Below are 23,241 nucleotides of genomic sequence, written 5' to 3' on the forward strand. Positions count from 1 at the left end.
AATAACTCAACTCAAAGGTGAAAACACTGTGCACTCTCCTGCACACCTGATGTCCTCTCTCTCTGACACCACACACTCAACTGACCTCCCCTGCATGCTGGGAGTCTTTAAGACAGGAATCTGGACTAAACCAAGGTGCAGGGAAGACTCACATCTCTCCTGAAACAGGTAAGCATACACTTTTAATCTTCACTTCCTCACAATGGGATTTTATATAATCTTCATCACATACACACACACACATCTGTGCCACAATACATTATGGAATATCAAACCATACACATTTAACACTCACACACATCTCAATCCCCCCATAGATGGTTTACCCGATGACCTCACTGATGATGTCAACCAGGATATAAAAGCAGGAAGTACTGCACCTTTCCTCCTTTTGCCCCTGGACCACATGGTGAGTATAAAACAAAGAAACCAATAATGTATCTGTAAAAGTTACTTAATTGCACATAACTGAACTGAACCAATAAACATATTTAACTTAACCTTACTTGTCTGTGTTTGATTTATCTGGACATGTTGATGTAAATGATCTGTACTTAATATACTGCAAACTCAAACCAAACCCGGGATAGGATGTGTCTGCATAGTATTGTACTGGATAAACAAACTAAACAAGCAAGATATCTCAAATAGAAATGAAATGTAAAGAAATGTAAAGGGACAAATGGTGTGGCCTCACCCACTTTGTCACACCCTTCATATGCCAGTTTGCTTACATGATGCATTTGTTGGTAAACAAATAAACACACTGTAGTCTGTATTCTAAGTGCCAATGGGCTTCCTTGTATTTGTGGTCTTGGATATATATAACAGAATCACAATAACATTTATTATTCTGCATTTTTAGTTTTTTGCAGGTAAGCAAATTGTATAAAATCCTGTAAGTCTATTCATGGTCAAAAATGGCCACCTACATATAACATTGACAAAATGCTTTAAAATCTATATGTATTAAAAAAAAAAAAAAAACCTTCCACCTGTAACAACTTAAAATTTTTATTTTACATCACACTTGCTCACACATCAACTCAACAGGCATGAAAACATTAACAACAGTAATACATTGTCCATGAATGTTGTTGTGAACTGGTGGTCTCTATGAAGACGTTTGGAAAATTAATTGAAGTTGTGGTACATCCTCTTTAAACCATCTTGGCTGCAGATAGCAGTCAAGTCCTGTCCGTCTGATAAGGCGTGCATTTCACTTAGATGTCTTTACTTCTGTAGATATTGACTGTCTGCACTTTGGACAGGTGTACATTCTCTTGTGATCTACTCAGCAGCCTGAAGCTTAGAGATATAAGCTCTAGTACCTTGGCTCTCCTCTTGCTTGAGATGGTCACTTCGTAGATGTATTTCATGTTGTGGTGGATAGGACAAGTTGCAGACCCAGTACAGCTTGAATGAGCACTTGGAAAGATGGTCAGCACGTCTTTTATGGGTGAATGAGTTTAACTTAAGTACCGCTAACAGCCACACACTGTCACTTCTCCGACTGTCGCTATACCCGCAGACCTCCGTTACACATGTACTACCGTAAAAAAAAAAAAGTTGTTTTCAATAAAACAAGAATTATTCTCCCCCCATCAGATGCCACATGCATTGTATAAATCTATCAGGAGGCATGCAAACACATTGTGTGCTAAAATCTACACGTGTCAAAATGACATTAACACAACCATGTGTGTTGTTTTTTGACTAATCTTTTTGCTGTGTAGTAAAGGCATTGAGTGTCAGTCTGTGCAGTATAAAAACAGTTATGAATGAAGTGGTAATATGCAGGTTACGCATTGTGTTACTTAAGACTTCAGGGACCTCATTTATCAAACGTCCGTACACCCAAAAAAATGGGTGTTGCGTACACACAAAACAGGGCCTGAAAGTGGCGTACATGACGGTTACATGCTGTCATTCCGACATCCCATCACTCCGACATTAGACTACCACCATTCCAACATGCGAACGTCCCACCATTCCGACAAGGCTTTCAATGTAAGGAAATGTGCATTACTCAACAGGTGACTCCCTTCTGACATGCTGATATAGGAATACCCACATGGTTGTGCGTAATAACGCAGCAGAGCGCAGACAGTCCAATGGGGAGCATACATCAGTCCGACTGCCCAAAAGTCCGACGGCTCATTTCTCCGACTACCCATTCTACAGTGTTAAGGTTAGGTTTAGGGTAAGGTTAAGGGTTAGGGCTACTTAAGTCGGAGAAATGGGAGGTCGGACTAATGGACGCAAAAATAAAGAAATGTATGGTCGGAGAAATGGGTAGTCGGACGGACGTCATGCGCCCCAGTCCAATGACGGTATCCGCGGGTCATTCCGACATACCGCCACTCCGACATTGACGTCTAATTGTCGTAATGGCGGCACTTCCATTAATTGAAAACGTCCCACCACTCCGACAATTTTTGTTTCCATTGTCGGAATGGCGGTACTTTCCTTTTTTGGAAACGTCCCGCCATTCCGACATAAGGTCATTAAATGTGTAGGTTAATAACTATGATCACCGCCTCCCTGCCTGCCCATCTCTCTCCTCTAACAGCACTTTGACTCTGGTCAACGCCCTTGTCACATCCCATCTCGATTATAAAATGCATTATTATTATTATTATTATTAGTGGCGTTGTGCTACTTAGTTTGCAGCTGTGGTCGAGAGAGCTATAGAGAGTTAATGGAGAGAGGGACCGCTACGCCGGTGAATCAGATCAGTGATGTTGTTTTTTATTGTATCACAGTGGTTACAGTACGTTCAACAGGATCAGTGGTTCTCATGGGGGTCCTGGACCCCTGCATATTTTTGATTCCTCCTGTAGCCTGGCCGGGTCTGGCTCCAAGTTTAATTATAGACAATTAGATCTGCAGACGCACAGAGGCATGCGTAAAACACATATTTTGACTACTTTGTGCTGTTGCTATTTTTTTTAAAGTTACCTTTTGTTTCCTTTTGATTTTTGTGCGTATTATGGAGCCGTCCTGGTCCATATTTGTAAGCCTTTTTACCAGGAGTAAATTCCAAAAAGTTGCAACAACTTGTAGTGATACACTGGGTTTTGCCTGGCCATAGTCTATTGGAGCTGGGGCAGTTGATTTGCAGGTTTGCTCCCCAGGTTTTTTTCATTGTGTATTAGGCCAGGGAAATGATCAATTATCCTTGTGGTTTGCGCACTGGGACGTGCGGACCTTTAATGAATGAATGAATGTTTCTTTTTTGCTGTAAGTTGTGTGCGTAATGCGTAAAAGTGTATTAGTGGGATCGAAGGTTTAAATGGAGAAGTGACGTGGTGAGAGGGGAGGAGAGTGATTATTTTTCCCGGTGGATTACCCTGTGGATCATAAAGGCCCGTTTGGACACCTCACAGCCCGTTTTCAGCCAAGCGGGACGAGGGAGAGGACTGGTGGTCACCTCGGCGGAGCCGCGGCGTCTCTCCCGTGTGGACAGTAGGACAAACAAACTCTCTCTCACTCACCCTCACCACGCGTCAACTCACACACGCACGCACGCACGCACACACACACACACACACACGTCCGGCACGGACAGTGACAGTGCGCTCGCGCACCCACACACACACACTCATTCCCACTCGGACTTAATGGACAGCGGGAGGGGGGAGGGCTTTCGGGTTCTGTTGATCTGTGTGTAATTGTTTATTATATGCCGCCTGTGATGGGCGTGTTTTGAGTTCAGTGAAATACAGAGACTCAGACTAAGTAGCGACTTTGATTATTGCTTCCCTGGACGCACCAGTAGCGCGAGCCTAGATCCGCCTGCAGCAGGACTGCGTTGTGCCAGTTCCTCTTATATCCTTATTGTAAGGGAAATTGTTACAAACTGACATCGGAGTGTGTGATTGTAAATGGCGAGACTTTGTGTTTGTGTTTATTTAGTAAGCTTCCACTGACTGTATCGCATCCGTACACATGTCTTAAAACATGAAGAAAAAAAAAAAGCCTTGTCGGAATGGTGGGACGAAACTGTTGGAATGGCAGGACGTTTTCATGTCGGAATGGTGGTATGTCTGAATGGTGACATGTCTGAATAGTAGAATGTCGGAATGGCGATATGTCGGAGTGGCAGCATGTAACCTCCAATGACAGACCTGTTATTGACAGACAGAAACGTCCAAGATATCAGTCTTCAGTCTCTTTCTCTGCCGGACAGCCGAGCCCCGATCGAGGAGGGAGACGAGCCGCTCCGGTGCGACACCTGTCTAGGTGCAACTCATCTCCACAGCAGAGAGATCAGGCCGGTGTTTCACATCCCTCCATCAGCCCAACCATCAGTGCTGGCGGTTATAAAGTCGCATTTGCGGCAGTAATTAGGCTCTGATTTCTCAAACACTGTTTAGTAAACTGCAGGAGCATTTCATGAGATCGCTGGGTTTCCTGACGTGGTCGGTGACACGCGAGTCTGCAGCCTCCATCCACCAGTGACGCTTGTATCAATCACATAAACTATCACTCTATTCATTTCCAGATATTTAATGGTACCGCCCTCTTCCTGTTGAACATGGTAATGTCAATAAAGTCCCTCTTCTTGACTGTCTTCCATGTCGTAAAAGGGGAATATATCGGGGCGTGACATTTAAATTAGGATCGTTTTCAGCAGATAGATTGATCTACACCAAAGTCGGCTGTGCACTTTTAGTAAATCACACGTGACACTTGGTGCACGCAGATATTTACACCAGAATCTACAGCAGATTCTACGCAAGTTTGATAAATGGGGGCTCAGGTGAGGCACCAAGGCTTATAATGGTGGTCACAACAAAGAATACTTCTGAAACTGAAATCTGATTGGTAGGTTTGGTTTATTAATTTAAACTATATACACAATTTTAATTGATCAACAAACAAATTTACAATTAACATTTTAACATTACAACCATCAACTATCAACAATCCTTTGTTGTGCAGCATGCTGCGATGACTTTAGGAGATGGATGACCTTGTGGCGAATGGCCACCACCTCCTCAGTGACTCGGTGGACAGTGGGACGAGGCATCCCAAACACTCTGGAGACCACCCTGTATGATGCCCCACTTGCCAGCCAGAACAGGAACACCAGGGTCTCAATTGTGGCACCACATCCATGCCTGCGCTCCTGTTGGAGCAGGTCCAGCAGCGCCGCCAGAGCCTCCCTGCTCAGCCGAAAATCTGTCCGTGTGTCCTCTCCTTTAAGGTAGCGGGCCAGCACAGGTACACTCAGGTTGATCCTGTAGTACAGGGGTCTGGTCTGGGGAAAAAGAAAAACTGCTCAAATCTATGTAATCATCCTGTTTTAGCTGACTAGGTTGAGGTAATTCGATTGCTAATAATAATATATTTTATTATATGTATATTATCGACTGTTTTTAAATGATATCATATCCTCAAAGTATATAATAATAATTTTTATTATCTTAATTTACCTGGCCATGGTTTCCTCTCAGCCAGAGAAGCATCACACGCCGGCGCAGGCGGTCCTCTGTTACATCACAGAGCTGATCTTTACCAGAGGACTTTTCAAACTCTGTGTTTAGGACAGTGCTGCTTTTACCAGTCTCCCCTCCGATCCAATGGGCCCAGTTTTCATATGTCGGTTTAACAACAAATGGGTTCTGTGAAGGGGCTTTGTGTAAAACACAGACATTAAAAATAATTATGAGGAGAAGCACAACCTCTGATGAAACTTGCTGCATTTTTAAAATGTAGACAGACTCACACTTAAAAAATCATTAGCCGATCATGTGCAGATGAACAGATTCCCAGAATGCAGCTATGTTGTGCTCACTATGAAAGTCATCTTTTGGCTGTTCCAGTTCACAAACTGAAATTGACAAACACAAGATACAAATATCTGACTCAGACTCAGACAACTTTATTAATCCCACCAGGGGCAATTGGTTTCAGCAGCTTGCATGCTGGCACAGTACAAAAACACAGTACACACAATAAATACGTACAGAATTATGTTGCACCTATCAAATAAATATTTCAAAAGATATGTAGTATATACATAGAAACTAAATAAAAGGGAGACGTACTCCTTTTCTGTGGAGGTCCATAACCACCACAGGAGGGTAGAAGCCATATTTTACACAAGAGTACTTGTATTCAGTGTCGCATAGTGCCTCAAATTGGCAGAATCCCTGAAAGATCAAGTTGGTGGCTGGAAACTTCATCTTCAGCAAAGTCTCAAGAGAGCCGATGACACGAGGTACTGACACATGGTTCTATAGTAAAAACAGAAGAGTAACGTGAAAATATTTGGATTGATACAAATACCCAGAAAATTTTAATTACAATCTCTACTATCATTGTACGTGAAATTTTAATGTATATTTCCTACAATGAATGAATGAATGAATTACTTTTTTTTTTCGTGTCATGCCACCACTATGGCCCATTCCATATGAGATTACAAGACACATTTAATGACAAATACAAAATCCTACATTAAATAATTGTCAAACTTAACATATGTGCAAAAGAAAACACAGTAGCTGAAAAAAAATCAACAGGTGACTCCCTGCTGAGTTTACTAAACTTACTCCAACTCCTTTCTTCATTGCCTAAACCCAACCAGTGCAAAATCTTTTTGGGGAAAAAATACACTATTAAAGAAATTGTTGGAAAGGCAGGATGTTTAAAAAAGAAAAAAATACAGTCATTCCGACCATAGGAGGCAAAAATTGTTGGAATGACGGGTCATTTGATAGAAAATTAAGTGTTGCCATTTAAACAATTAGAGGCCTATGTCGGACTGGTGGGATGTCGGAATGGCGGTTGCCCCCCAGTTTGCCATGGCAGAGAGATGCTACGTTTATTCTGCTGTGCTGCTGTTATGTTGTCTTGACTAGATGTAGCCAGTCTCCCCTCAGGAGGTGTAAAAGTTAGTGAGGCTGGGAGGCGGAGGTTTGCATGAGTTGCCAAGCCTCTTGCAAAATCATACACAGACACATTTGGTAGATGTTTCCAGGACAACAGTAGGTCAGTAAAATCCCTTGGTGACTCATCCCTTAAGTTAAATTGTAAACTGTAAACAACTCCATGGGGGCACAAGATCACTGACCATCTACCTTTAAATGAAAAAAATAAAAAAATAAAATAAAGATTAGTAAATGTACAAATGATTAATCTCACAGTTAATATCATCTACTGTATGAGTAACCCTTACCAGATGCTCCCCAAATCTTCTGGAAGATCTTGTCATAGAGTGCCTCATCTTCATTTCCTCCCTTAGTCATACAACAAGATCCATCCATGATCCTTCACTGTCCAGATTGCATGCCTTGCACAACTTGTGCACTGTCGAGACCTTTTGATAACACATAAAATAAAAACTGAAAAGACATACAATAAAAACTGAAAAGGGACCTGTCTCCACACAGCATCAAAAGAAAAAGAAAAAGATGAACTGAGAGCTTCCCTTTAATTTCTTGTTCTTCTCTCTTCAATGGTTGTGAATACAGTGGTGCAACTGTGCCAGTCGGTTTAATTATTATAGGGGTAGTTGACATGACGCCTGATTTTTCCGTAATGAAGTAAAAAATATTCATTAAAATGTATTCTTTCTCCACATAACTCATGTTAATAATGCAAAATAGTTTGATTAATGTAACTGTTTTACTTTTTTGATTAAAAATATGTTTTATCTTGTTTTTATTGTATGGTAAACATGGAAAAGTCCTGCGGTGTGACCGTAATAAATTAAGTATGAAATACAAACATGTATAAAATAAATTAATTTCTCTAAATAAATGCTCATAAAGGCTTTTGGCATTAATTTATATGTATTTACTTTACTATTAGAAAGGTTTAAAATGCACAAGACTTGCATAATAATAACTACAGTAAGTTAATTTTTGTAATGAAAATGCTGTCCTGCGGCGTGACATGAAAGATAAGGTTTTTTAGACAGGAAATTTCATAGACAGCTATAGGGGTCCTTTTGTCAAGAGGAACCAGGAAGTCCCTCAAATATTGCATTGTCATTTGATGATTGAAAGGTGAGTGTTAATCTCTTATTAATTTACAAATTTCATACTTTGTGTCAAATAATTAACATGTCCACTTTTGTTAGTCCTGCGGTGTGACGGCTCTACTTTCAGAATATTGAAACATTTATTTTTTTAAATCACCTAATAAGGTTAAAAACAGTAAATTCATTCAGCTAGCAAGATGCTAACACACAGAAATGAATAGTAAGGATTCAAAATGGCCTCAATAGTGAAAATGTCCTGTTGTGTGACGGTATTGTCCTGCGGTGTGACACACACTCGAGTCAGTTGTGTTACTCATTACAAGCCTGTTGTTTTAAAAATATAGGCTGTTTTAATATTTTTGGTAACACTTTACAATAAGGGTCCTTTAATTAACATTAGTTAGTAAATTATTAAGCATTAATATATAAACTGATGTGTTAATTAATGCTGAGTAATGCATACATAATGATAACTAATCACATTATTCAACTTTTAAATTTATTAACTAACTTTGAGTAGTAAACATTAATTAACTGGTTACTAATAGACTATTAATGTGTTTCCCTACATAATAATGATTGTAATATATCTATTAACAGTTAATTAATGCTTAATAATGTACTAACTAACGTTAAAGGACCCTTATTGTAAAGTGTTACCACATTTTTAATATATTTATATATATATTAATTATTATATATTTTATTTTGTAAAGGGACTATGTACAATCTTAAGCATAAATTTTGCTATTTAATGCATTCTACCAGAGTTACCTCGGCGCTAACTGGCATCTGCAGTCCCTTCCATTTGCTCCCCCTGTGTTATCAATGTTTGTTGTGTATGGACATTTATTGGTCCCTGATAATTGTTTTGAAACTGTTTTTTATGTCTTAGGAATGAGCAAAGAAAGAACAAGGAGATACCGCGAAAGGTTAAAGCAGGATGAAGCCAGGCGTGAGGAGATCCTTAGGGATAGACGCAGAAAGTAAATAACCTATTTCAGGGATAGGCAGTTAGTGAGGCCTTTTTTAATTCCAAAAATATTAATACATTTTGATAATGAAATATAATTACTTTCTCATTTGATTTATCAACAGATATCATGAAAAGAAGGCAAAAGGGGAAATAACTCCAAGAAATATAAATTCTCTACCAAAACAAAAGAAAGAGAAGCTTCGGGAGGAATGGAGGAGGTCAAAAGCAAGAAACAGGAAGAGGGAGAAGGATCTTGCAGCCATTTTGAATGACACTCCTTCATCACCTGAAGGCATAGATATGCCTTGCCCGTATGCTGATGCCTTAAGTCCTGCACGTGAACCTTTTGCTCACAGTTCCCCACCTACCCGTTCTCCATGCCATCAAACTAGTCCTCCAGCTCTGAGTTTGCCAGCTACCCACCCAGGCATTATTCAACAAAGTAATAATGATCATTGGAGAACTCACAAAGCCAAGTTAAGAGCTAAACTGAAGCGACTAGAAAAAGAAAACAAGAAGCTCAAAGCAAGCCTGGGTGCTGAAAGAAAAGCACTAAGTAAAATTAGAGTTCAAAAGCATAGGTTGAATAAGGCAAGGAAAACGGATCGTCAAACCAGAAGACCATTAAAGAAAAAAGCTGCTGCAGAGAAGAAACGTCAAGTCATTGCTTTTTTATCTAGGGATGAGAACAGTAGGCTCTTGGCAGGAAAAAAAGACACAGTGGGGCGGAAACACAAAATGCAGCGTCGTATTCTGACCAAAACTTTGATGGAGCTCCACTCTGAATACGATCAACAGTGTAGGTTTGAGCACCGCATGTCATACAGGCAATTTGTTAGATACAAGCCAAAATATATCACTGAGGCAAGAGCTAGTGACCGGAACACCTGTGCATGCTATCAGCACGAGAACATACACCTGCTCATTGAGTGTATGGTCCACAAAGGCTTGCTTTCAACAAAGAGCCTGTCTAATTTACTTTCTTCGATCACTTGTAATTTAGACCATCAACTATGCATGTACAGGCAGTGTACTGACTGTTGTTTTGAGGAGGTGCACCTTAATACACACACACCAAGTGAGCTGACACATTGGGAGCAATGGCAGAAGGAAGAGGTGACTGTGGAGGGAAAGATTTACAAAAACTGGGTGAAGAAGCGGGTGGTGGGAACAGTGGGACAACTGGCTGAAACTTTTCAGCATGACTTGGAATCCATAGCTTCTCATCAGTTTAACTGGAGGCACCAAGCTGAAAAATTCAGAGAGATAAAAGAAAAACTGCAGGAGAATGATGTCGTTTTACATGTAGATTTCTCAGAGAATTACGCCTGTAAACTAAATTCTGAAATTCAAGCTTTCCACTTTGGTGAAAATAGGCAACAGGCGACCATTCACACTGTGGTTGCATACAACCAGTCATAGAAGACCTGCAGAGGCAACATGACACACAGTTTCAGTCCCTCCACATGATCAGCGATGGCCCTGTGACACAGTATAGAAACAAGGCTAACTGTTTCCTTATGAGTACCGTGCCATTTACCTGGGGATTCAAGAGTGTCACATGGAATTACAGCGAACGAGCCCATGGAAAAGGTGCTCCAGACGGTGTTGGTGCATGTGTGAAAAGGATGGCAGATCAATTTGTTCTTAATGGAAATGATCTGCAAACTCCAGAGGCCCTTTTTGACTTGCTTTCCACCAAAGATGTGACAAAAATTAAAATAAAATGGATAGAAGAAGAGGACATCAAAGAATTTTATGAACTGCTTCCTCCTGTGCTCCCAGCTGTCAAAGGAATACTGAACACTCACCAGATCTTCACAACATCACCGGGACAGATATTCCACAGATCGGTTAGTTGTTTCTGCAACTATCCGAGAGTGTGCGGCTGCTTCAAGGTCTCAAAGGTAACCACATGTCACAGTACCACTCAAGAGGCTGATCAAGAGGCAAGCTCAGTACCTCCATTGGACGAAGATGAGCAGGATGTGCTGAAGGTGGGACAATTCATCATTGTCAAATATGATAACAAGAGATATGTGGGCCAAATCTGGAGCATTTGTGGGGATAACATAAAAGTCAACTGTATGGCACAACATGGGCAAAAGAATGCTTTTCAGTGGCCTGAAAAGGAAGACTCCATCTACTACACTCGAGGTGACATCATCGGGGCAATTTCTGAGCCAGAGCCCTGTGGCAGAGCAGCTAAGTTAACAAACCTCGACTGGCTCATGTTCAACTTCTAGCTGCAAAACGATGGCTACAAATCAAACAAACATTTGTCCAAGCTGTTCAAATAATTCTTAAAATGGTCTTAAAATGTTGATGTGTTGATATTCCTGGATTTTCTGAGGTAAAAACGTTATATTTGCCTACATGTTCGTATGTTGTCACGTGATTTACATGAAGTTAAAAAATTTAATGAATTAAGTGTCTTTAGTTATGACTTTGATCTGAGGTTTGTGTTAAAATACTACATTTTATATGTTATCACATGATTTACATTAAGGAATTTCTGATTGTTCTAGTTGTACCTTAATAAATTCCTACGAATTGTACAGCGTCTCATCTTGTCATGTGGGGTGACATCATGTCATGTGGTGTGACATAAATTCAAATACAATTAAAAGGTTTTTATGAAGGTTTAGTAAATCCAGTGCAGAGGTGTATTTTTAAAACAATGTATAATTTCAGCATAAGAACAAAAATAGGGCATTTTCATCACAATAATATCATTTTATAAGAAAGTTCCATTAGTGTGAGCAATAAAAGAGGCTACAATTAAAGAATCAAATTGAAAAACAATTATGAATAAATTATATGTGCAGATTATTAATGATAATTTGCAGAAAGGGATCCTTAAACTTTAAATTCAAGTAATCTGTATTTAAAAAATCTTATTATTATTCTTTTAAATTTTAATGTATTATGACGTCACACCGCAGGACAATTTATGTCCGGGCCTGTGAAAAAAGCTTATGAAAAAGGGTAAAAAAGAAAAAAATCTGCTGAACACCAGCAGTTAAAGAAAATTCAGACTTTGAACGTTGGAATTTCATAAAATATTATTTAAAAAATTGCACTTTGTGAAAAAAATACTGTTTCACCTTGATTTGTCAAGTACCCATATAATAAACAGTCACTGACTTCCAATTATTTTATGTTTATTTTATAAGAGAACATTGTTTTAACGGGAAGATCAGGATTTTAGATCTAATGTCAACATTACCCATAAAGTTCTGTCCTCACTCTACTGTCACAGTTTTCTTAACTTCATCCAATATAATGGGTAAAAACAAGTTTATTTCAATTATGTACATAGTATGAACATTTAATCTAAAATCTATCTAAGCTAAACTCTAGAGAATTCTTGGCCCAGATGGAATGCCTCCACCAGGACAGTTTTAAATTCATTGTATGATGTCATGTGTTTCACAGGCAAGGTTATGGTGTTACTGCAAGCAGCAACAGATGGATCGCATATTCTGTGATAATGCTGTGAAATGTATGTTTTTTCATCTGTGGCAGTTTTTCTCCTTAACACTGCAAACAAGTAGTGGTGATTTACTGAGTTGTTAGAATCACATTTGCACTTCTGAAATTAAAATGCAATCACCAATAACAATTTTTCACCCAAAAAAAAAACAAAAAAACATTACTTACCGGTAACTATTTCCAAAACCTGGCACAACTGTTGCATGAACCGCTATGAGAATTCTTGACCCAGAGAGAATACCACCAAAAGGATTGCTTTAAAATCCTTATAGACTGCCATGTGTTGAACAGGTAAGGTGATGGTGCTGGTGTACGCAGCCTGACACCAACGGATAGAATATCCTGTGTTAAACAAATTAATTCTGGCAGTGGTGATTGAATTTGATATTTACTTTAAAATGTCTCTTGTCTTCGGCCCTGGGTGACAGTGAGGGACGTTCAGCCTGGTGCATCCCAGAATCTGACTCATCTGAAATTCAAACAAGACAGAGAGTAAGAATAATATTATAGTAATATTGTTTTTGATTTGAAAAAGAGTGTGCAAATAATATTTCTGGGGACAAAGACAGCTAAAACAGCTATGTTTCTGATACAGTACAGATAAAATACACTGCAAATGCCAGCTCAAAAAAGAACACAATGGTTGCACTGCATGTATTTAAAAAGTAAGGACATGTGTAATCAATTTTGGAACCTGCTGATTTGATCTATAAAATTTTTTGAACCAATGGCTACATTTCATTGATAGAGCAGTAAATTATTCTACCTTTCTCCAATTCCTGGAGGAAATCCTGCAGGTGATTCATTAACGTCACCACCACCTGTTCTTTGTTTGAGCTGCTCTCACTAAATTCTGTTTGCACACAGAAATGATGATAAAAAAAGGAGATGACACGGATCCACTCAATCTGATATTTTTTTATTTCTCCACTTTTTATCCGTTTAATGGGATAGTTCAACATTTTGGCAAATTGGCCCATTGCCATAATCGCTATAGTCATAGCAGTAGGTTCGTTACCTTTAATTGTCGGTGTAAGCTATTTTTAGAACGCCGGAGCGGAGCAGCAGGCTGCTCAGGGCTACGCTATGGAGGCTAAGGGAATTTCTTGGTTTCCCTCATCAAACTCATCAAATACACAACCCAACAACTCCAAAACGCTGTCGTGGACAAGTTGTGAGCTGCACAATCACCACGCTATGAGATAATAACAGAACGTTACGAGACAGAGCTGTTTTAGAGGTAAATTCATGCAAAACCGCTAATGCGCGTTGCGTTCAGGGACAGTTTTTCAGCAAGCAGACTCTGTATTTACCTCGAAAACGGCTCTGTTTCGTAACGTTCCGTTATTATCTCATAGCGTGGTGAATGTGCAGGTCACAACTTGTCCACGAAAGCGTTTTGGAGTTTTGGGATTTTGTATTTGATGAGTTTGATGAGGGAAACCAAGAAATTCCTTTAGCCTCCATAGCGTAGCCCTGAGCAGCCTGCTGCTCCGCTGTTCTAAAAATAGCTTACACCGACAAATAAAGGTAACGAACCTACTGCTATGACAATAGCGATTATGGCAATGGGCCAATTTGCCAAAATGTTGAACTATCCCTTTAAAAATATCTCCGTTTATGTGGGTCAAATTGCACAGAAAAATGTGCGTTTAGGAATATATCGTATTGGTGTAGTCCAGTCTGAGATAATAGCGCCGGGTACAGTAGGCAGTGCTTGTTTACCTGTCCAGACCCGTGTCGTCACTGGCCTGGCTCCCACCACAACGGAAAAGATCTGTCAGTTTGGCGCATTTGGCTGTATCCTCAATTCACTTCTTTTTCTTTTTTGCCCTACGTTTATTTGCTCCACACATCTCTTTTTCTGGCGGCTTCTTTCTTTTCACCATCTTTGCTCCTCTCCTCTTCCTTGCTTGCTTTTTTTTCAGAAAAATAACAGTCTGACTGAATGAGCGGCTGAGCCAATCACATTTCAATAGACGCATGGATCAGCTCAAATTGGGAGGGGCCACTCGTATCCCCCCTTAATATGCAACATAATGCAGTAACCCAGTCTGACGTTACACTCTGTGCTACCTGCCGCTGCAAGGGAAGGCAGTTGTGGTCAACCGCGTCCCGAACCTCCCTATGGCCAGCCCGCCCCTGATTTAAACCAAAAAAAAAAAATCCTCGGCAGTGTGGTGGTGCCGCAGGATTTCAAGAGGGCCCATGGGTTTACAAAACCCACCAACCCTACGTCATCTACGCCACTGCCTGCCTAGTAATATTTCAAATAATATATATTCAGACATTATTAGATGATCAAATACATATTTAATATTCAATACAATGGTAATTGTTACAAGAAAACTACTTTTTCAATTAATTTCATTTTTTTTCTTTCTTTTTCATTTCAAGTTTCTCCTGAGCAATATTTAACTTGAACTTTTTTGTAGTAGCTCCTCCTGGATCTCCCTCATTGTTGAAACCTCTTTCAGCAATTTTCTCTGCAGCATGACCATCTCTGCAGTGTCAGTCTTGGTCCCCGCTGGAGGTGGCTGGAAGAAGAGGGCGTCAGGCAGAATCTGGGACAGGAAGTTATCCTCTGTAGTCTCTAAAAACAAATACAAAGAACAGCTTAGGGTGTATTGCGATAACTCAATACACCCTAAGTTGACTTAACTCAAAAACTGTTCTTTAAAGGTAACCATATACTATTTATACCATATAAAAATACAGACTCAGTCCAGAGTCTCCAGTCGAAAGTCTGGACTCTTCACAAGATCATGAAGCTGCTGCAGAGCTGAAGAGCTCAGGAAGTTGTGTCTCAGGTCCAGTTCTCTCAGGTGGGAGGGGTAGAAGAACAGCTGATCTCTGACAAACTGCAGTTGAACAATCTGAATAAAGAATAAAAGAAGAAGATGAAATGAAGATCACACACACACACACACACACACACACACACACCTCAAAATGATCAGATCATTGATTATTGTTCAGACTGAGTGAAATGAGCTGAAAGTGAAGAGTCATTGTCAGTGTGAGAGAAGAACAAGTGGAAACATGAGACAACGACTATTTCAAACGTCCTTCATTCATGACATCAAAGTCAATGATTCAAGTTCAAGATGAAGTGAAGATCAATCAGGTTCAGTTGTGGATCAAAGATCTAAGATCTACAACAGTAACAGTCAGTGAACTGACCTCAGAGTCTCCAGTCTACAGTCTGGACTCTCCAGAAAACCACTCAGATCCTTCACTCCTGAATCCTGCAGGTCGTTCCAGCCTAGGTCCAGGAATCTCAGGTGGGAGGGGTTGGACTTCAGAGCTGAGGCCACGACTTCACAGTGACTCTCTGAGAGTTTACAAGCTCTCCCCAGGCAGTTTAAACCCCATACACACCAAAAGACATGTGACTCCTAGTCACATGACCACCCCCCAGTTTCGGCGGTGTGGTCATGTGACTCAAGTCTCGGGGGTGTGGTCATGTGACTTTGGTTTCACTAGAAACTAATCATAGGACGAGGGGTGAAACGTCTTCAAGAAAAAGAAGTCCAGTTGCTTTTTACTACAACTCCACAAGAATAAGATGACCTGGATGACTGTGAACCTTCACGGACAAACTGGCCTGTTGTGTTCTTTTGTTCACAGATATCTATGTGAACAAACAAACACAACAGACAAACTGATGTGATGTGTGTATTGTTTTTTGTAAATATGACTTATGATGTATTATCAAATGTTTGGTTCAACCTGCTCTTGTTTAAGGAAAGAAAATCACAATAATTGAAATATAAAATCGCAGTACTTGGTAAAATCGAATCGCAATACTTGTTTAATCAGAATCGCAATATAAATCGAATCGGGACCCAAAAATCGTTAGAGAATCGAATCGGCACAAAAGCATATCGGCCCCAGCCACTCCCGGAAATGCATTTCATTTCATGTCTGAGGGAGAGTCTGGCCTCAACCCCGTTGTAAGCGTTTGGGGTGGGTGGGAGTAGTAGCGTTGACAGACAACCCCATTGGGCCAATCAGCTAGTTGGTGTAGTGACGGGGCTTTGCACCAGTCGGTCCCTGATTGGCCAACGTGCTGTGTCAATCACAGCGGCCTTGGCTCGGCCTTCTGAGGGTTTCAGGCCAAACGCTTACAACGGGGATGAGGCCAGACTCTCCCTCAGAAATGAAATTAATTGCATTTCCGGGAGAGGCTGGTTTACAAGGCTATATCGGCCCAGCCCTAGTAAAAACATAGTTGATGCATCTGATGACAGGACGTGATGATGTGATGAACATCTGAGCTTCAGCTCATCTTCTCTGACTGAGTTTGACAGGACACAATGATCCTCATCACTCTGTGTGTGTGTGTGTGTGTGTGTGTGTGTGTGTGTGTGTGTGTGTGTGTGTGTGTGTGTGTGTGTGTGTGTGTGTGTGTGTGTGTGTGTGTGTGGTCCTGGATCATGACTTCATCGTTTCAAAAAAAGTTATTTTGACCCGTTTTTAAAGAATACTGTTTCAGGGCCCAAAACGCCGGCTCCATGTGGAGGAAACACCAGAACAATAAAAATCTTCTGAGAATCCTGAAGCATCACTGGCTGATGATGCACTGAGGACTGGCTCTCTTTACATCACCTTATAGTTTAGTCTCTCGACATCCTCCATGTTCATCATGACTTCAGTCTTCTCTGGATACAGACCACGGCTTCACTTCTTTCTAACTCCTCATGTTTTTCTGACTTGTCACCTTAGTCATTGTGGGCGGAGTCTGACGATGACATGACCTGAGGACACTCATCACACTGCACACAGCTGCCTCTGGAGACACTTTAAACTATGGTTCATGCGCAACCCTTAGTGTTGTAATACACACTAACAACAAAATCTCAAGACTACATTTCCAAGGTCTTAGTCTTGTCTCGGTCTCCGTCGAGCTGGACTCTGGATTTTTTCTCCAGACCAGTCAAGACCACAGCTGCAGTGACTTCTGTTTTAACCACAAATGTTATGGGACTGTTCTATAGTGGTAGTTCCCCCCCTAGCGTTTGCATGGAAATGGTATGGCCCGACTGAAGGCAGAAAGTGCTGTGTTGTTTATGTCTCTGGCGCGAGTTCTCAATTCAGTTCATGTGATAGACATGCTCCATGTCTCCTCTCCTTTATTACACACAAACAACAAATGTCTCTCTGTCACTCGCTCACTTTGGTTTATGTAATGTCATTTAATGACTTTAAGATAATGAAAATTGTTCTACAAAAGTATCTGCTTGTGTAACCATTAGGGGTGTCACGATTCTCCAAATCCTCGATTCGATTTGATTTTCGATTTTAGGGTCACGATTCGATTCGATTCTCGATTTTTTTTCTTTTTCTTACAGCACAGACGCCTATGCTATTTTCAGACTAGTCTAGTCTACGATCATTGGTTTTATTCATCAAATATTGTACAGTAAATCTTATTTCAAAAGATGGGATACATATAAGTGATGCAATTTCCATAATGTATCACATTAGGCACTAATGGTCACATTTAAATAATTTCTTTACAATATAAAGGTAACATGCCCCCAAAAATCATGATCCAGGGGCCAAAATTGCCCCCAAGGTTTTGAAACAAATATTTATATCTGTACATTATCATAATTTAATTTTCATTAATTTACCGTCGTGTCTCGTTATTCTCCTGATGTCGGCTTAATGTAATGTAAACAGATTGCGCTGATACGCGAGAGTCATGTGACAGCGGGGCAGAGCTGCAGCTGCAGCGCTGCGATGGACCTGATGATCAGGTCCTGATCAGACTGGCGGTGGCCCACAGTCAATCAGTCCAGGTCCTCCACCGTCACCAGATCCCCCGAAAGCCCCCGCAAATAATACATCGACAAGAAGTTAAGTGGCAAGTTGCACCTTCTCGTCGTCTTATTATTTGCAGCGGGTTTTTTTAATCTTATAACGTCTCTGCAACATGCGGCTCTCAGTGCTTGTCGGTGTTGTGTAGTTAGAGCTGCGTCTCCCTCCTGTTTCCCAGGTAGGAGGGGGACAGTAGCCCACCAGGGCTGGTGATAAAACGCTATAAATTGTGAAATAACTTTTCTTCTATTGAAGTATGAGACGTGGTCGATAGTTTTCATTCATCCATGTTTTGGCAAATAGCCAATGATATTGAGAGTTCCGCTGCGCCGAACCAATCACGTGGCTGGAATAGAGCCAGTCAACATGTGCATTTGTTTGGGTTGCTGCAGACGTGCACATCAGCTGACACCGCCGGTAAAAAAAAAAAAAAGAGAGAGAGAGAGAGAGCGAGGGAGAGAGAGAGAGAGAGAGAGAGAGAGAGAGAGAGAGAGAGAATGAGTGAGTGTCTCTCGAAATAAAAAGTAAAGGAGAACTCGGACCAGTGACTGACAAGACGGTGCGCAATGGGGACAACGGGCAGTTGTAGCTTTGCGGGCGGTGGGGGAGATCGTCGATCCTCTCTTTGACTTCGATGCTCGAGATCGTGACGTAATTTCGATCGATTTCGATTTACTTTGGTGTCACCAGTGTGAACAGTGGGAGGAGACTTCAGCAGGTTCTGTGCTGTGTTCTTCTGTTCAATACAAATGTTGTTTACATTAAATATGGTTTAGATTTTAGATCAAATCATCTTTTCTTTGTAGCTGAGGAGGAATAATGTAAATATCAAGACACATGATTATTATGAGGACTGGGAATGAATACAGTGATGTTCTTGGAAATGGTCTCGCATTGGTTTGGTCTTGGACTTAGAGTTGGTCTGACTGGACCCCCTCAAGGTTTTAGTCTTGTCTTGGTTTTGGTCTTGATTTGGTCTCTGGTTAGGTGGTCTTGACTACAACACTAGCAGTTGTTCTAACCTGGATAAACTGAGGTGTAAGATTTGAATAAAACCAAAAAGTCAACATAAAAGAACAAAATAACTTGTTCTTGATTAAACAGCAACGATCACAACGAGCTGAAGATCAACATGCTCACAGCTTTTACTACACCTCCAGAAAAACACAACTGACCTGTAATGGAGTCAAACTATGAATAATGAGAATAAATACAACTGTGTTTATCTGAACTACTTATCAACAATTATATTGACCATGTCTGGACTCACCGAGCCTTCCTGCAGTTCCTCACAGCTGGGATCAGTCTCTGTCGTCCCTGATATGATGTGTTGTACTGCTCCAGGTCCAACAAATCCAGAACCTGATCTGACATCAGCAGCATGTAGGCCAGAGCTGAACACTGGATCTCAGGGAGGAACTTCTCTGATCTGTTCTCTGACTTGAGGAACTGTTTGATCTGCTGATGAACTGACTGGTCCTTCATCTCCGTCAGACAGTGGAAGATGTTGATGCTCCTGTCAGGACAGATTTCATCAGTCCCAATCTTCTTCAGGTTGTTGATGGTTCTCTGGATGGTTTCTGGACTGTTGTCTGTCTGACCCAGCAGACCTCCTAACAGCCTCTGGTTGGACTCCAGAGAGAGGCCATGAAGGAAGCGAACAAACAGGTCCAGGTGACCATTTCTACTTCTGAGGGATTTCTGCATGACTCTCTTCAGGAAGTCATCCATGGTTAAATCAACATGTTGTTCTCTCAGGAAGTTCTCCAGGACCTGTGTGTTCCTCTTAGTGAAACAGTGGAACATGTAGACTGCAGCCAGAAACTCCTGAACACTCAGATGAACAAAGCAGTAGACTGTTTTCTGGAAGATCACACTCTCTCTTTTGAAGATCTCAGTACAGAGTCCTGAGTTCACCAAGGCCTCGGTGACATCCAGACCACACTGCTCCAGGTCTTCTTGGTAGAACATGATGTTTCCTTTCTCCAGCTGTTCAAACGCCAGCCTCCCCAGCTTCAGAAGAACTTCCCTGTCGGCCTCCATCAGCTCCTGTGGACTCGTCTCATGTCCTTCACCGTACTTGTTCTGCTTCCTCTTTGTCTGGACCAGCAGGAAGTGTGAGAACAGGTCAGTCGTGGTCTTGGGCAGCTCTCCTCTCTGATCTGTGGTCAACATGTGCTCCAGAACTGTAGCACTGATCCAGCAGAAGACTGGGACTTGACACATGGTGTGGAGGGTCCTGGACGTCTTGATGTGTGAGATGATTCTTCTGGACAGATCTTCATCACTGGACCTCCTCCTGAAGTACTCCTCCATCTGGGCGTCAGTGAAGCCTCTGACCTCTGTTACCCTGTCAGCACATGTAGGAGGGATCTGATTGGCTGCTGCAGGTCTGGAGGTGATCCAGACCAGAGCCGAGGGAAGCAGATTCCCCTGGATGAGGTTTGTCAGCAGCACGTTGACTGATGACGTCTGTGTGACATCAGACACAACCTCCCTGTTGTTGAAGTCCAGTGACAGTCGGCTTTCATCCAGGCCGTCAAAGATGAAGACAAGTTTACAGACAGCCAGCTGCTCTGCTGTGACCTTCTGTAATGTTGGATGGAAAACATGGAGCAGCCTGAGAAGACTCAACCGCTGATCTCTGATCAGGTTCAGCTCCCTGAAGGAAAGCAGAACCAGCAGACTGACATCTTGGTTCTCCAATCCCTCGGCCCAGTCCAGAGTGAACTTCTGCACCGAGAAGGTTTTTCCAACGCCAGCGACGCCGTTGGTCAGAACCACTCTGATGGGTCTCTGTTGGACAGGTGAGACCGTAGAGACGTCCTCTCTCTGTTGGACAGGTGAGACCGTAGAGACGTCCTCTCTCTGTTGGACAGGTAAATCTTCGTTGACCTTAAAGGGATAGTTCTGGTCTTTTGACATGAATCTATATGGCATCCCCATCAGCAGTTATGTGCATCAACAGTGACTTTCCCCAGACTGCGTCCCGTGAGCGGAGTTCCGGTCTGGTTTCGGTGCTGACGAATGTAGTCCGGCTAGTTGTCTGGGGTCACGAAAATAAAGCATTTTGCTTCTCAAAACAATATGCGTTCAAAAGAGTGATACATTTGCATCACAAAACCGCTGTTCACGAAAAAATCAGACCTCACAATCGCTTGGCGCTATTTTCTCTCCCTTCGTATCACTGCGCCCTACCGCCTGTAGACGGCTGTGCGCGTTTCCATCAGCTGTTTCATGCAGTTTACTGCTCGGATAGTTCACGTAAACATATCTGATTATAACACAAGTGATGAAGGCATCCCTTGTTTTAGCACAGAGCCAAAGGGAGACCTTAATGAACCTGATGTGATGCTGAACCTCGCCAGATGGAGTTAAAACGGGCAGAGAGAGAGAGCGAGAGAGAGAGAGAGGAGGGACAGGGAAGCGACAAGCTGCTGGACCCACAGCTGTAGCTGTGACAGACAGGGTGACCGGGTGATGATCAGTAATGCAGCGCAGTCCGTGATGGAAGATCAGCCCGACAAATGTACACAGACTATCAGACATCAGGACGATTATTTTTTTCTTGCCGTTATAAAATAGCGAGCCTCAGCCTCCACACCAGCCACGTCCACTGTGCTCTGGCTCAGCTGACCGGTGTTCAGATGGCGGTTAGATCTTCACATGTTGAACTCTTTTAAACAAAGTGCAGCCAAACGCCAGGCTAAAGAGAGAGAACTGAGGCTCCTCTGACAGCTGCAGGTGAGCTCCGTCAGCTGGCTGGAGAGTAGCGCCGTTTTTTTTTTTTCCAGCAGCACCATCCGGTGCAGGTGATGCACGCTAGTGATGCGCGGGCCGGCCCGTGGCCCGCGGGGCGGGGCGGGTCAAGAAATGTTTACTTTATTTGCGGTGCGGGCTGGGGCGGGTCATAAAAAAAAAAAAATTAAAATTGTCTTGGCTGTGCACGTCTGACGTCACGAGAGCGCCAAGAGCAACGGCCAAAACAAAAGATTTAAAAAAGAAGAAGAAGACGATGGAGGAGGTGAGGGAGAGATTAAGGTCGGGGATTTATAAACTCAAAACAAAAGAAAATCAGACTAAATCGACAGTTTGGGGGAGATTTTCTGAAATTGTTCATGCTGCTGCAGAAAAAAGTACCGGATATGTGAAGTGTAATGACTGTGAAAAAATATACAAACATGAGAGCCACAAATCAGGCACTTCAACCATGAGCAGGCATGTCTGTGGCTCTAAGGACGGGTCTCAAAGTGCTATAACTGCGTTCCTTAAATGCCCGAAAATCCCAACACAAATCAAATCGGATGTCACAGACGCCTGCGTCGACCTGTGCTGTCAAGATCTGCGGCCCTTTGATATCGTATCTGGTAGTGGATTCTGTGCTGTAGCTCAGTGTCTTATTAATGTCGGGGCACGTTACGGACGTGTGGATGCCAGCAGTGTACTCCCTCACAGGCAAACCGTCTGCGACAGAGCCAAAGCGACGGCCACAGAAAAAAAAAAAAAACTTGCAGAAGAGATCAATAAAGCTCTGGATTGTGGCATCGGAATTACGACTGACATGTGGACTGATGATCACAACAAACGGGCATACACAGCTTTCACTGGTCACTTCATCAACGAAGATTGGAAGTTGAAGAGTCGCGTCATAACTACAGCTGAATTTGACTCTACTCTTAAAAAGACAGCCTGCAACCTGAACGAGCAAATGATCAGGGAGCTGCATGACTTCGGGATAGAAGCTGGCCGTTTACCAAATGTCACGTTCGTGAGTGACCAGGGAGCCAACATCAAAGCTGCCCTCCGCAGCTACAAGTGGATACCATGCGCAGCCCATGTCATAAACACCGTGCTTAAACACACATTTGACATAAAAGAAAACAGCCCAGCATACATGAGAGACGTGAGTCACGTGATGGACAGATGCAAAAGCCTTGTAACGTACCTG

General features: G+C 42.0%; 1 protein-coding gene across 1 annotated transcript; it reads right to left on the reverse strand.

Annotated features, from left to right (window-relative positions):
• Positions 1–4,918: 4,918 nt before the first annotated feature.
• On the reverse strand, positions 4,919–23,130 carry LOC310995742 (protein NLRC3-like; the record flags this gene model as incomplete). Its single annotated transcript, XM_083984865.1, has 4 exons — positions 4,919–5,266; positions 5,442–5,641; positions 19,790–20,817; positions 23,048–23,130. The coding sequence occupies 4 exons, from the start codon at positions 23,128–23,130 to the stop codon at positions 4,919–4,921; spliced, it is 1,659 nt and encodes a 552-aa protein (XP_083840991.1).
• Positions 23,131–23,241: the final 111 nt, after the last annotated feature.

The sequence above is a fragment of the Trachurus trachurus genome, assembly GCF_905171665.1.
Source record: "Trachurus trachurus genome assembly, chromosome: 13".
NCBI lineage: Eukaryota > Metazoa > Chordata > Actinopteri > Carangiformes > Carangidae > Trachurus > Trachurus trachurus.